General features: G+C 40.1%; 1 protein-coding gene across 2 annotated transcripts; it reads right to left on the bottom strand.

The window, feature by feature from the left end:
* Positions 1 to 8,860: 8,860 nt before the first annotated feature.
* LOC133848543 (eukaryotic translation initiation factor 4E1) lies at positions 8,861 to 10,210 on the bottom strand. Of its 2 annotated transcripts, none has more exons than XM_062284162.1 (2): positions 10,048 to 10,210; positions 8,861 to 9,983 (listed from the first exon to the last, which is right to left on the bottom strand). In XM_062284162.1, the coding sequence occupies exon 2, from the start codon at positions 9,655 to 9,657 to the stop codon at positions 9,016 to 9,018; it is 642 nt and encodes a 213-aa protein (XP_062140146.1). In that variant the 5' UTR covers positions 9,658 to 9,983; positions 10,048 to 10,210; the 3' UTR covers positions 8,861 to 9,015. The 2 variants fall into 2 exon arrangements, with proteins under 2 accessions (XP_062140146.1, XP_062140147.1); XM_062284163.1 differs by having other exon boundaries at positions 8,861 to 9,980; positions 10,048 to 10,206.
* Between the last annotated feature and the right edge of the window lie 3,159 nt (positions 10,211 to 13,369).

Raw genomic sequence — 13,369 nt, 5'->3', positions numbered from 1 at the left:
TTGCTGCAACGTGTACGTTGTGCATTGGCATTGATTGAGTTCAAAATGCAAATATTGAAAAATGGCACAAAACACAAATGCAAAAATGTATTTTTTCAAAATTTTTAAAGCCATTGCCAACGGCAGCAAATGCAAAGGATAGAAACAGAGAACGACACACGAGTGTGGGGGAGAGACGTTGAACAAAATTGAATTGTACACAGAAAAATACGTGCAACTTGTGTGTGCTGCACAATTGATTTGGTAAATGCAACTTTTGAACAGCTAAATTTAACCCAAAAAGTTTTCATATTTCCAGATGTGTGTGAACATTTTTATTAATGTTTTAAAGAGGCAGATTTATTAAAGATTTGCAATTTTCAAGAAATGTGCTATTTTTAAAGATTATTTTTTTCATTTTTTTAATTATATGATAATAAATTCTTAAACGGAAAATAATCTAATGTCCGAAGGTGAAATTTAGTTATGCTATTGTTATTGTAGATCACTTTAAGCCGCCATGAAACGCTAAAATGTGCCAAGTCAGAGGGTGAAATACCAGGCGAACATAAAAAAGCAGTAGGTTGAAATACAGCAAGTCACTTGCTTAATGAGTGGCGCCATCTATCGTTCCTTTTTGTAATGACGATTTAAATAAGCGCAGCCTTAAAGTATGCTACAAAATATGATATGTAATTGCAGTGGCCTTAGAGCGTCAAATTTTAAATATGAAATTGAAAAGCTACCGACAAAAGCAAATCAAAATTCAGTTACTCTACGTGAATGCAGTCAATTAAATCAAATAAAGAGACAAGTAAGTTGGAGAAATACCAGGCGAACATAAGTAAGCAGTAGGTTGAAATACAGCAAGTCACTTGCTTAATGAGTGGCGCCATCTATCGTTCCTTCTGGTAATGGCGATTTAAATAAGCGCAGCCTTAAAGTATGCTACAAAATATGATATGTAATTGCAGTGACCTTAGAGCGTCAAATTTTAAATATGAAATTGAAAAGCTACCGACAAAAGCAAATCAAAATTCAGTTACTCTACGCGAATGCAGTCAATTAAATCACTTGTTGATCACTTTAAGCCGTCATGAAGGGCTAATAAGAGACAAGTCAGTAGTTGAAATACCAGGCGAACATAAGTCAGTAGTAGGCTGAAATACATTGAGTGGCGCCATCTATCGTTTCTTCTGGCAATGACTATTTAAATATGCACACCCTTAAAGTATGCTACAAAATATGATCTATTTTTGAAATTGCTTTCGCGCGTCAAATTTAAAATTGAAAAGCAAGCGACAGAAAAGCAAATTCTTTAATATTTTTTTAATTGTTTAATGTCTAATTACCGAGAATGCTTTGGCATTCTTGTAGCATATGAGTATAATTTTGTTTCTTAAAAAACTATTGAGTTTCAACTTTAGAGAGTGACTTTAAAGTAATACACTCGTTTGTTGCCTTAAAGCAACCACACTCGGAGACCATGTTAGATGAACCCACACGTGTCTCCCTATTGCTCTTTGCCGCAAATGGAAAAGCACTTTCTCACTTAGTGGATGCGTGTGCCCGTGTGTGTGTGTGTGTGTGTGTGTGTGTGTGTGTGTGTGTGTGTAAGCGTTTGTGTGTGTTAACCAAAATCAAGCCGACTATTTTGCATACGCAAATAAAAATAAATAAATTGAAATACATGCCATCCAAGCGCAACCCAACACACAGCCCACATTTACCTCTCCGCACTCCCTTTTCACTATTATATGTATATATAGTATATGTATAACACGCATGTAAATCGTTGCTTTACACACACAAAATGCCACCTGTGGGGCCCGCCTCCAGCTGCAGCCCCCAAAACACCAACACCAACACCAGCAGCTCTCTGGCTGTCTGGGGTGTTGTTTGCCAGCTTACAGGTAAATTTGCTTTTTCTCCACGTCGTTCTTTTTTTTTTTTGGTAGAAGGTTGCGTTGTGTGTTGTTCGCTACTGTCAATTGTTGAAATGCGTGGTCCGCTTTTCCTTTTTCCATTTTTCGCCCCCCACTCCGATTCTCACTCTGTTTTGCTCACTCAAAGCGCCCCCACACATTTTTTTTTTTTGAGGACTTTGCTTTTATTTATTGAATCTTCTCTATATTTTGAGACTAACAATAAGTTTACGAATCTTAACATTAAAATTTAGCTAACAGTGTGTTAAAACTGCATTCTGGTTGCGCGTCCCTCAGGTCGGTCGCTGGGTGGGTAAGTCATTACGACGAAGACGTGATTGGTTGCTCAACCTTGTTAGACCTCTCGCCAGGTGGTTAGGGTGCAACAGTAGCTTGGTAAAGTACTTTTCCTTCTGTTCTGCGATCACTTCTTTGACTGGTAGGATGTTTAAGTCGCGTTGTATGTTTTCGTTGCGAACGTACCACGGTGCCCCGGTGATGGTTCTCAAGATCTTCGACTGAGCTCGCTGGACTATGTCAATATTACTATTGCTGGCACTCCCCCATAATTGGGAGCCGTACATCCATATAGGTTTTAGTACCGAGTTATACAGCAGGACTTTATATTCAAGGCTAAGGGGAGACCGAGCGTTGATAAGCCAATGAAGGCTGCTGGCTTTTAGCTTTAGGTGTGTTCTTTTGGCTTCAATGTGCCGGCGCCATGTGAGTCTTCTGTCGAGGTGTACTCCTAGATATGTCACTTCGTTTGCTTGCGGGAGTGGAGTGTTGTTTAACGTTAGCGGCGGGCAGTTTTGTCTGTTCAGGGTGAATGTAACGTGCTTGCATTTTTGTTCGTTCACTCTAATTCGCCAATCTGATAGCCATTTTCAACATCGACCATATGAAGAGCTAGCTGCGCAGTTGCTTGCCTCGGGCATTTTGAGCGGCTAAGAATAGCTGTATCATCAGCAAACGTAGATGTTGTTATTCGTGTGCTTGTCGGGATGTCTGCTGTGTAGAGGACGTATAGTGTTGGCCCTAGCACACTACCTTGAGGAACTCCAGCTCCAACAGTGAAAACATCAGATATAGCAGAGTTGCATCTCACAACAAATTTTCTGTCGTAAAGGTAAGACTCTAAAAGCTTATGGGTGTTGCTGGGGAGCATTGTCTTGATCTTGTACATTAGACCTTCTAGCCAGACTCTATCAAATGCTTGAGAGACATCTAAAAATATGGCAGTACAGTACTCTCGTTTTTCGAACGCGTTCCGAATTTCTGATGTTATCCGGTTGACCTGCTCAATTGTTCCGTGCTTTTCACGAAACCCAAATTGATGTGACGGGATTCCTTCCTGGAGTCTTAGGTACGTGTTTATCCGAATCAAAACGCATTTTTCAAAGAGTTTAGATAAGCATGAAAGTAGGCTTATAGGTCTATACGACGTGGGGACTGTGTGGTCTTTTCCCGGCTTTGCTATCATTATTATAATTGACTTCTTCCATCTCATTGGATAGTAGCCAAGTTTTGCGATGGTGTTGAAAAGCTGGGTGATAGTGCAAACGGCGCAAAATGGGAGCTCGATGATCATTTTGGGAGTTATGAGGTCGCATCCCGGGATTTTTTCGGATTCAGTTGATTTTAATGATGCTAACGATTTCATTTGGGCGAAATTCGATTGGCTCACGTTGAAGCTGAGGCTCATTTGATAAAGTCGGGAGAGTAAACGCACTCGTGGCAGGATTTGGTTGGAATACATTTTTAAGGTGGTTGGCAAACGTGCTGGCTCTGTCTGCATCGCTACGCGCCCAGCCTCCTGTGGGATTTCTTATAGGCATCACGGCTTCTTTCGGTGAGCTCAGAGTAGGGTGAGCTCTCCATAGTGAGTTTTTCGTACTAGAAGTACACAATTGCTCTATGTAGTGGCGTTGGACATATGCTTCTTCTTGCTGTAGAGCTTTAGTAAGTTCACGTGAGGCATGTCTTAAACGTTGCTTAGAAGATGGCGATCTGTGGAATTGCCACTCTCGACGTAAGCGTCGCTTTTCGAGGACGAGCTGCTCGATTTGTAGATTTGTCTTCTTTCGATTGCTTTGTGTATTTATGGTTTGAGGTGTTGAAGCTTGGGCTGCAGAGACAAGTACAGACTCCAGTGAATTAACAAAGCTGTCTACGTCGGCTTCATTATTGAGATGGGGACTTAGCTCAATGTGTGAGCTTATATACTTTCTGTACTTAATCCAATTAGTTTTCTGTGAGGTCAATTTTAGTGATTGTTCCAATGTTCCTGGATGCCGGAGTAGAATAAACAGTATAGGCGAGTGGTCAGATGAAAGATCCGAAAGGCATTCGGCGCTTATCAGATTTTTGGAATGTTTTTGGTAATCGCAAAGTCTATTAAATCGGGCAGTTTCTTTGGGTCTGCCGGCCAGTATGTTGGTGTGCCAGGAGAAGCATAGTCGAGCTTGTTCTTGGCGTTGATAATGGCATTGTAGAGCTGCTTTCCTTTTGGAGTCACGAGACGAGATCCCCAGTGTGTGTGCTTGGCATTGTAGTCTCCTGCTGCTATGAAGTGGTCTCCTAGTGAGTTGAAAAACTGCATAAACTCATCTTCAGCTATAGTGAAGCGAGGGGGCAGTATACGGCGGCTAGTGTAAGTTCGTTGCCGGTATTTAGTTTTATATTTATAGATGTGGCCTGTAGGTAGTTTTAGCAAATTTGTTATGATAGTAGTGCTTAATACGGCTTCTGATTAGAATTCCAGTCCCACCATGTGCTTTACCGTCTGGATGATTTGTTCCGTAGAAAGTATATCCTCGAAGATGAAAATTGTATTTGTTTGTAAGGTGTGTTTCTGAAAGCAGCATTACGTCGATTTGATTGTCGAGTAGGAATTGAGCTAACTCAAGTTTATGCTGTGAAACGCCGTTAGCGTTCCACGTAGAGATCCGTAGGGGAGTCATTATTTGGATTGTTGTGAAACCAGCATTTCAATCAATAGATTTTGGTTTCGCATTAAATCTTGCATAGTTGTGCGCATAAATGACATAAATTCTGTAAGGCTTTGTTGTAAGCTGCATATCATAGCTTCGAAGTTGCTTTTGACTGCTCCGGCGATTGATGTTGCTGAGCCATGTTCGGTTCTTGGTATGCTGATTGCAGAAATGAACTTTTGAGGCAGGGATAGCCGGTCCTGATTTTAAAGCGCTTGCGTATGTCACACTTTTGTCAGAGTTAATAGGTCCTAGTGAGGATCTGGCTGCAGTCGAGAAGAAGACTTCAGGGTTTGATCTGGAGACTTTCAACGTTTTATTTTGGGTTCGGGCGGTAATTCCTTTTGATGAATGCGGCTTTTCAGATCCTTATAAACTGGGCAACCTCTATAGTTAGCAGTGTGATTGCCACCGCAGTTGCCGCACTTTTCGAGTTGCAGTCATCTTTGCTCGCTGGGCAGTGTGCGGAGTCATGAAGCTCTCCACAAACTACACACACCGGGCGCAGTTTACAGTATGACCTTGTATGACCATATTCTTGGCAGTTCGCACATTGTACCGGACCATTGCGTTTGTGCGGTTCCTCAACTGTAATTCGGCGATGCAGCAGGAACTGAAGATTGTATATAGGGTGCACTTCGTATTTCTTCAGGGGCTTATTGTCTGGCTCGAGCTCAACCTTAAAGAGTGGCTGCGGCTTTCTATCCCTGTTAAGGATATTGAAGACTGTCTTTGCGCTAAATCCCTTCTCTTGTAGTGCCTTTGTTATCTCTGCAGGCGTTACTTCAGATTCTATACCCTTGAGTACGACTTGCAAACCCTTGCTGCTTTTAAGCTGATACGTGTAAAAGTTCTTTTATTATCGGTAAGATATTTCGATAATACTCTGTAATTATCTTCAGACTTCATTTGAACTTTTGTTTCGTGAATGTTGCCCTTTACAAGGGGTATTATGTGGAAGTTATCCTTGCCAATAAGCTCAATAATTTTGTTGACGAGAACATTGGAACTTTTTCTCGTATATAAATAGGCGGAGGCTTTGGCTTCCTTTTCTCGACTTCAGTAGATTCGGCCGCCTCAACCTCATAGGCGTCTGCCAAGATTTTGAATCGGTTCGAGTTCATGTCCGTTTCTATTGCAGCTAGGCTAGCATTGCCACGGGTTATTTTGCGTTGAGAATTTAGAGGGCTCATCTTTCTTTTAATTTGAATGTAGCGATCCATACCAGTCTGCACAGCCGGCTTAATAGGTTCATTGTTTTTGTTCTTTTTTTCGGGCAGCGCAGCGACAGACTTAGTAATGTTTGCGCTGCTAGCTGATGATGTCGTTAAACGCGCTGTCGATACAGTTGCGGTTGTTGTTGTTGTTACGGTTGACGTTGTCAGCGAAATTGCGGTGCTGGTTACTGCGCTCTTAGGCTGCAGAGACATCGATGGTAGCCCCCACACATTGTCTGCTCAACTATTTTGCATATTTTCCGATTTTTAGCAAAGCTAAAATGGGCATCGTTTGTACTTCACTTGATGCCATACACAAGAGTATTCACCGTGTAGATTTTTTTTGCTCTTTTCAGGAAAAGCAGCGAACAGAAATTGCACATCTCAAATAGATATTTCCCTGGAGCAATTAAAATTATAAACAGCGAGCATTTGCAACTAGTTGGAGTTTTTTTTCGTATAAGAGAAGTACATAGTTTCAACTGTTAAAAATTTAAATAAATATTTAGATTACAAAAAACTATATTTATTTATTAAAAGTAAAGACATTTTTTTATTATTAATTTAAATTGTAAAACATAAAAGTGTTGAATAAAGAGTTTACACTCTTGTTGAGAATTCTCTTGAGAAATGTAATACATAAAATTTAAATACTAAATATTGTTCACAGTTTAATCATGACTTCAATAAAAACTTAAACAATAATCAAGCATAACTCAGTCAACTTCAAATATTCCCAGCACGCAACTGATGACACACATAAATCTGTCAAGAGAAGCAAAAAACAAAATCGTAAGCATTATGGAAAACCTGAGCGTACGCAACGAAATTCGAAATTTGGTTTGTTGCCTGGCCTTGGACCCATAAAAATGGCTAATCGATTAAAGTGTTTTAATCAATGCCGAGGCAGGTTTTTCTTTATGGATGGGAACGCAATTACAACTAATTTACTGCCGCCCCCCGCATATGCAATAAAATGAAATTAAATGCCATAAATCAATGCCAAATACTTTGGCTAGCTGCTGCTGCTCTTTCTCCAAATAAAGCCCAAAAGCGCTGTTCATATTTACGACACACACACACACACACACACACACACACACACACACACACACATATTTGTGCCTTGACCTTTGACCAGCTGCTTGTGTGAAGGAGGCTTTTGATGGTCGATTGAGGACACTTTTGAAGGCACAAAAGGCCTTGATTAGATTATCACAAGCGTCTGAATTGAAAAGCTTTTCTGTACTTAAGTGCTGCAAATTGATAATGCTTTTGCAATGATCTTATATAAATGCTGATTAAAGCATTGGACAGGTGACAGGATTCAAAGCGTGCGGCCAAAGTTAAAGCAACAAAACACACAGCAAACAAAAAAAGCAATCCAATCAAATGCCAGCAAAAGTGGTCAACGTCTTGTGGGTGAACCGTGGCCTGGCGCCAGTCAAACAATCGTATGCAATAATTGGAGGAGAGGGCCAACATACATACACACACACACTCACACTCACACACATACATGCGACGGAAATCACCTGATCTGAAGGCTGCTTCGAGTTGAGTCCAGTCCAGTTCGGTGGCAGCAGAAAAAATAGTCACAATAAAATGCCAACTGCCAATAAACGTCAATAAATCAAACAATTGTGCTGGGGCCAAGTTGTGTGACGGCGTGCGCCAAATAAGTCCAGTCGAAAAACCAAAAAAACAGCCAAAAGCCAATGGAGCCAATGGAGCCAAGCCATTCGAACTCTCCACAAAAACAAGCAGCGATAGCAACAATAGCAAACCAAAAAAACTAAAAGACAAACTGTCAGGCCATGTTTTCATTGAATGTGGCTCATATATTGCAGCTATGCTGCCAAATGCACTTGCTTCACTCCTCTTCCTCCTAAGAGTTCTACTCGATTAGAATGATTCGTTAATTGCCGATTCACCTCAACTTTTGCTCGTTGCTCTTCAAAAATAAATCCTAGTGTTTGGTATATACTTTTTTGTATTCATGCTGTAGCTATAAATGTGGTTTACAAATATGTAATTATCAGGCAAGAAATTCATTTCAAAAAAACGTATATAACATTAAATTTATTGAATATTACTAAAAATTGTTATTAACTAGTAGTAGTGTAAACTAAAAGTCAAACTGTCAGGCCATGTTTTCATTGAATGCTACCAAATGCCCTTGCGTCACTTCTCATCCTCCTAAGAGGAAGATTAGATTAATTAGAATAATTCGTTAATTGAGGATTCACCTCAACTTTTGCTCGTAGCTCTTCAAAAATAAATCCTAGTGTTTGGTATATACTTTTTGTATTCATGCTGTAGCTATAAATGTGGTTTACAAATATGTAATTATCAGGCAAGAAATTCATTTCAAAGAAATGTATATAACATTAAATTTATTGAATATAACTAAGAAACTAGTCGCATTAAACATTTTGAGGCTTTATTACGATTGGACAATGAATTTATAATGATACCTAACAATTTGGATATTCATAATTGGGAACATTAAGCAGAAAAATTGAAACTACTCGGTTTTCATTATAATGACTAGAAATTTGGTTGGCGTCATTGGAATCAGCCACTAGCGTCAGACGTTCTTGGTATTAATTTCATGCAGTTGCCGCAGTTGCTGTGTTTGGACTGACATCCAAATCGGCCAAAGGCACAAATGTTTTATATACGTCTATGTTTTGTGTGTGTGTGTGTGTGTGTGTGTTTTCAATGGAATTGTTTTGTGTGCGTGTGTGTGTGTGTGGGTGTTTGTGTGTATTATAAACTCGATTCGATTGAATTAAAATAGATTTTGTGTTCTTTTTTTTGGTGTAGTTGCTGTAGAGTGGGGGGACATTAGGGACTTGGTTGAATTGTTTCGGCTCGGAGTTAAAATTCTTCTCCCCCCTAACGTGTGTATATGGTTTTGATCAAGGAACCCTGCTGGGACATTGTATCTTCGTGCAGTTGATACTGAAGCACATAGGCGCTCTCCATGCGTAGACCATCGCGTAATTTGCCACCAATCTCCAAGGCAGCCTCCTCATTATTCCCATTCGCTGTCCAAATCGAGATCTTATTGTTCTTTTTGCGTATGTTGACGACGGCGCCGCACAGTTCAGCCGAATAGTCACAGCTCTCGCCGATGAGCACCAGCATTGTGTCCAGCCAAAAATTATCCAAATCATTCTTATTGGTCTTGTTGAGTGTGATCACCCAACGCCCGCCCTTAACATTCGCCTCATCCTCCCACATCGGTCGTATGCCCTTCTTGAACAGACAATAGTCGCTGCCCATTTTGATCTCCGACGGTGTCTTGATGTGATTGATTAAGCTCCAAAAGTTTTCCACCGTCTTGAAGCTGGCCACCTCGTGCAGCATCTCCTCCCAGCTCTTGCTGCGATCCGGCTCCAAATACCACAGCGTCCACTCGCTGTGCAACGGATGATGCGGCTCCTTGGATACCGATTGCACATTCCCATCGCTGTCCTCATTGCTCTTGTCCTCTTGCTCGTCTGCACTCAAATCGCTGGCCAATGGTTCAACCATTACAGAATCACTAGGAGAACATGGAGAACTCTCGCCGCTGCAGCATACCGACGCATTGAGTATGCTTTTGCAGCTAGCACTGCTGTTACTGTGGCCAGATTCGTTGGACTTCTCGGTGGCGGAGGGGTGGCAGTAACAGAGACAGAGACAGATGCAGTAACAGAGACAGAGGTAGGGCCAGAGGTGGTGCAGCTTTGCACCGGCGCTGTGGAGAAATCATCGTTGTTGGAGCACGACTTGAACATTGTCTTGGGATTGGCAAAGTTCTTCATCTTGTAAAAGTTCGACATATCGCACTCCTCTGTTCACAAAAAAACAATCTTCTGCTGCAAGAGGAAAGTACATGAAAACAATATAAGAAAGCATTAAATGTATATTTTGCATTTTTACTTTTGTTGGATTTTATAATTTTTTTTTTTCAATTGCGCCCGCGAATAACTTGATCTGTGCTCGGCTCCAAATTGGATTTTATTGCTTTTGATTTTTGGATAATCACAACATGCAAACGATGTTATTACTGTTCTAGAAAGCAAACGATTTGACGGATCCTTTCACAAGGCCTGCTTTGCGACTAACTCAAATTTGTGTTTGCTGCCAACTGCCTACTTAAACAAATTAAAATTGTTATCTGTATACAAAATGTTAACACTTTTTAAATTAAGTAGTTTCTTCATCATTTTTGAAAGCTAAAAAAAACTTTTAACTAGTGGAAAACGTGTGTGTCAAACACTGAGCAGGATTTTGCCTAGCCAAAGCCAAATTTCAATTCCAATCGCACGCAAAAACTTGACGAGTTTCTAAATAAATATTTACACATGCCCAACCACCAAAACACACATGCATATAAAAAGCACACCCACACACACACACAAACTCAAGCACAGCACTCGAAACACACTCGGCCGACACGGTGAAGCAAACGCTTCACGCATTTCTTATTAGCTGCACTTCAAAAACTGTGAAAAGTTGTGCTCGAAACTTATTATGCTGCTTACCAAAAAAAAAAAAAAAATGGAAGAAGAGAAGAAAAAAAAGAAAGACGGAAGTGGATGGCAGTTGAAGGACATGGATGTGGAAATGGAAGGGAATAAGTAAGCCAACTTTAACTAATGGCAACATTTTTGTTTGCTCATGTCGAGTGTTATTGAGCCAAAGCAAAAGAGCAAACTTTCATTTGGCTCCGGCTGTCATAAGTTTAAATGGGGTTATCGAGTGGGTGGCGCAAGGAAAATGGAAAATAAGCCAGAAGGCAAGCGCTACAAGGATATACAATACAAACGTATACATACATCAACATACATATATAAAATGTCAAGTCGAAAAAGTAGGCAACAACAAAAACCGTTGGCTATGCAATGGCCAAAAATGGAAACCGAATCCTCAAGCTGCTAAACTCAAAATTGAGATTGCAATTAGTCAGAAGCTGAGTGCATGGCATTACCTGAAATCTATGCCTCTATCATCATCATCGTCAACGTAGTCATCATCATGCCCTAAAGTTATTATCGGCAACGTTCTTCTACATATTACGGTGAACACCTTGTTTGTGCAAGTTTTTGCCTTAGATTTGGATGTTGAACTCTAAAAGTTGCTCCATCATCAACTTTGAGGAAAATTGTACATTGCATACTTTTAGGTGCTTGGCTCTACAGCATTCCATTATTGAGCAACCCCTCAAAGTATGTATAACTTGCATAGTTTTGTTGTTGTGTATGGGGAAAATCAATTAGAAATTCGTAGCATACTTTCGGGTGCTTCTAGATAAACTATTTGCCAGCTCGCAGCGTGGGCGCGTTTATTTTTGCGTAAGTTGTAATAAATGTCACATCACTTTTGACTGTCCGAAGTGATGTGTGCTTAACACTTAGCGCCATCATAAAGTGCCATTCGTGAGGAAGGCCAAAAGAATAATGCCAAAAACATTGCACAACACAGACATTAAATGCGCCAAGAAGTGCGCAGCTTGTGCCAGATTTGCTTTTAAAAAGCGCACAGGGATTGAAATTGGCTGCCAGGCCAAAGCTCCTCTCTTGGCTATTCCTTGCTATTCCTTTCCCAATGACCCATTCCCAATTCCCAGCAACAGTCCCAGCACACACATACACTATATATATACATAGTAGTGTACTTTGCACAGTCACAGCGCACTTACAAATGCGCTTTTAACTTAAATGACAGTCTTAGGGAGTGGAGGGAAGGGAAAGCGCAAAGAGCTCAAGAAACTCGGTGAGTCCAAGGCAAAACTCAACTGCAAAATATACGCACTGCAATTTTTTATTTTGGCTGTCCGTCGTCCACTCCACCCCCGCCCGTCTTGTAGTACAACAATTTGATGTAAATATTGTATTAGTTGGGGGGCCAAAGTGTTGAGTAAATTTATTGGCAGCACATAAATCGCTTTCCCATTCCCCATTTCAAATACCATTTGCCTTTAGCTTTGCTTTTGTCTGCTGCCATTTGGATAAAGTGGGAATGTAGATGTGGCTGTGGATGTGGATGTGTTGTGTGGCTGCTTTTTAAATAAAAAATTAGCTCTGCTTTAGGTAAATTTATGTTGCCAGCCAACACAAATAGTCCCCAGTTAACAGCAATGCTCCATTTTAGCTTATAATAATACGCTTAAGTTGAAGTTAGTGCTTAGTGCTTAGTTTGACGTTTGTTATGCCGTACTTAAATGTGAGCGAATTATAAATTTAGCTAATTTTATTATAGTAAAATAGTTGTGGAGTGGAGAAAAGGTTGCAAACATTGCAAAACTGTTGCTTGACTGTTATTTCACACTCAATATTGCTGCTATTTGCTATTGTTAGCATCAAATGTTGCTGCTTTCTCTCGTTAAAAGCTACTTTGACTATAATTTTCTAAGCAGCTCATTAATGACATTACTACCAATATTGTTGATGTTGTTAATATTTTTCGACTGCAGTTACAAACTTGAACTAATGTTCAAATCTTCTTTTCTTGTGATGACTTCTTTCTCTTCATGAACAAACAAGCATAAATAAGACTGAATGCTTTAAAACTTGTTGCCACAATTTTAGTGCTCTCTTTAATAAATGGCAACAGTTGGAATGCTTTATTACACGCACTCCCTGCAGTTATTTATTTTGGATTATTTGCTTAAAAATACTGCTTTTATTTTGTATTTCATTCTTTGATATTCTATATGCATTTTTTTTTACTTTATTGAAAGCATCATAAAATACTAACGGTCTGCTGTTATTGCCTGTTGTTTGGGGAATACATTTTCCATTTTTGCATAGTTGGCTTGGCGTGTGTGTGTGTGTGTGTGTGTGTAATCCAAATGGACTGCCAAAAATGTAAATTCAAATTCGAATTTCAAATCCAAAGCCAAATCCCATAAATGTAATATTTAAATCCTGACCTGTCTTCAAACTACTTTGAAATGCGTTTCCCCTCTCCGCCCCAACCATCCACCACGCAAATGCAGTAAAAGCTATTCTAGTTGTTGTTGTTGTTGTTGTTATTGTTGTGTGCTGCTGTGCCAATTTTAATTAACAAACAACATGGCAGGCTCATGTTGCGTTGCGTTTTGCTTTTGCTATTACTTTCAGTTTCCAGTTGTTTTTCTCTCTTTTGATTTGTGGATGCAATGGGATGCAATGCAGTCAACAGACACCTAAAACCGAGCAGAGGACATCGCGTAAGCAGCAAAATATTTCAATATGGGCCGTGGCTAAGACGTTTCTGC

The sequence above is a fragment of the Drosophila sulfurigaster genome, chromosome X, assembly GCF_023558435.1.
Source record: "Drosophila sulfurigaster albostrigata strain 15112-1811.04 chromosome X, ASM2355843v2, whole genome shotgun sequence".
Taxonomy (NCBI): Eukaryota; Metazoa; Arthropoda; class Insecta; order Diptera; family Drosophilidae; genus Drosophila; species Drosophila sulfurigaster.
Note: the sequence above shows the minus strand (reverse complement) of the source record. Positions and strands in the feature narration are given on the sequence as shown.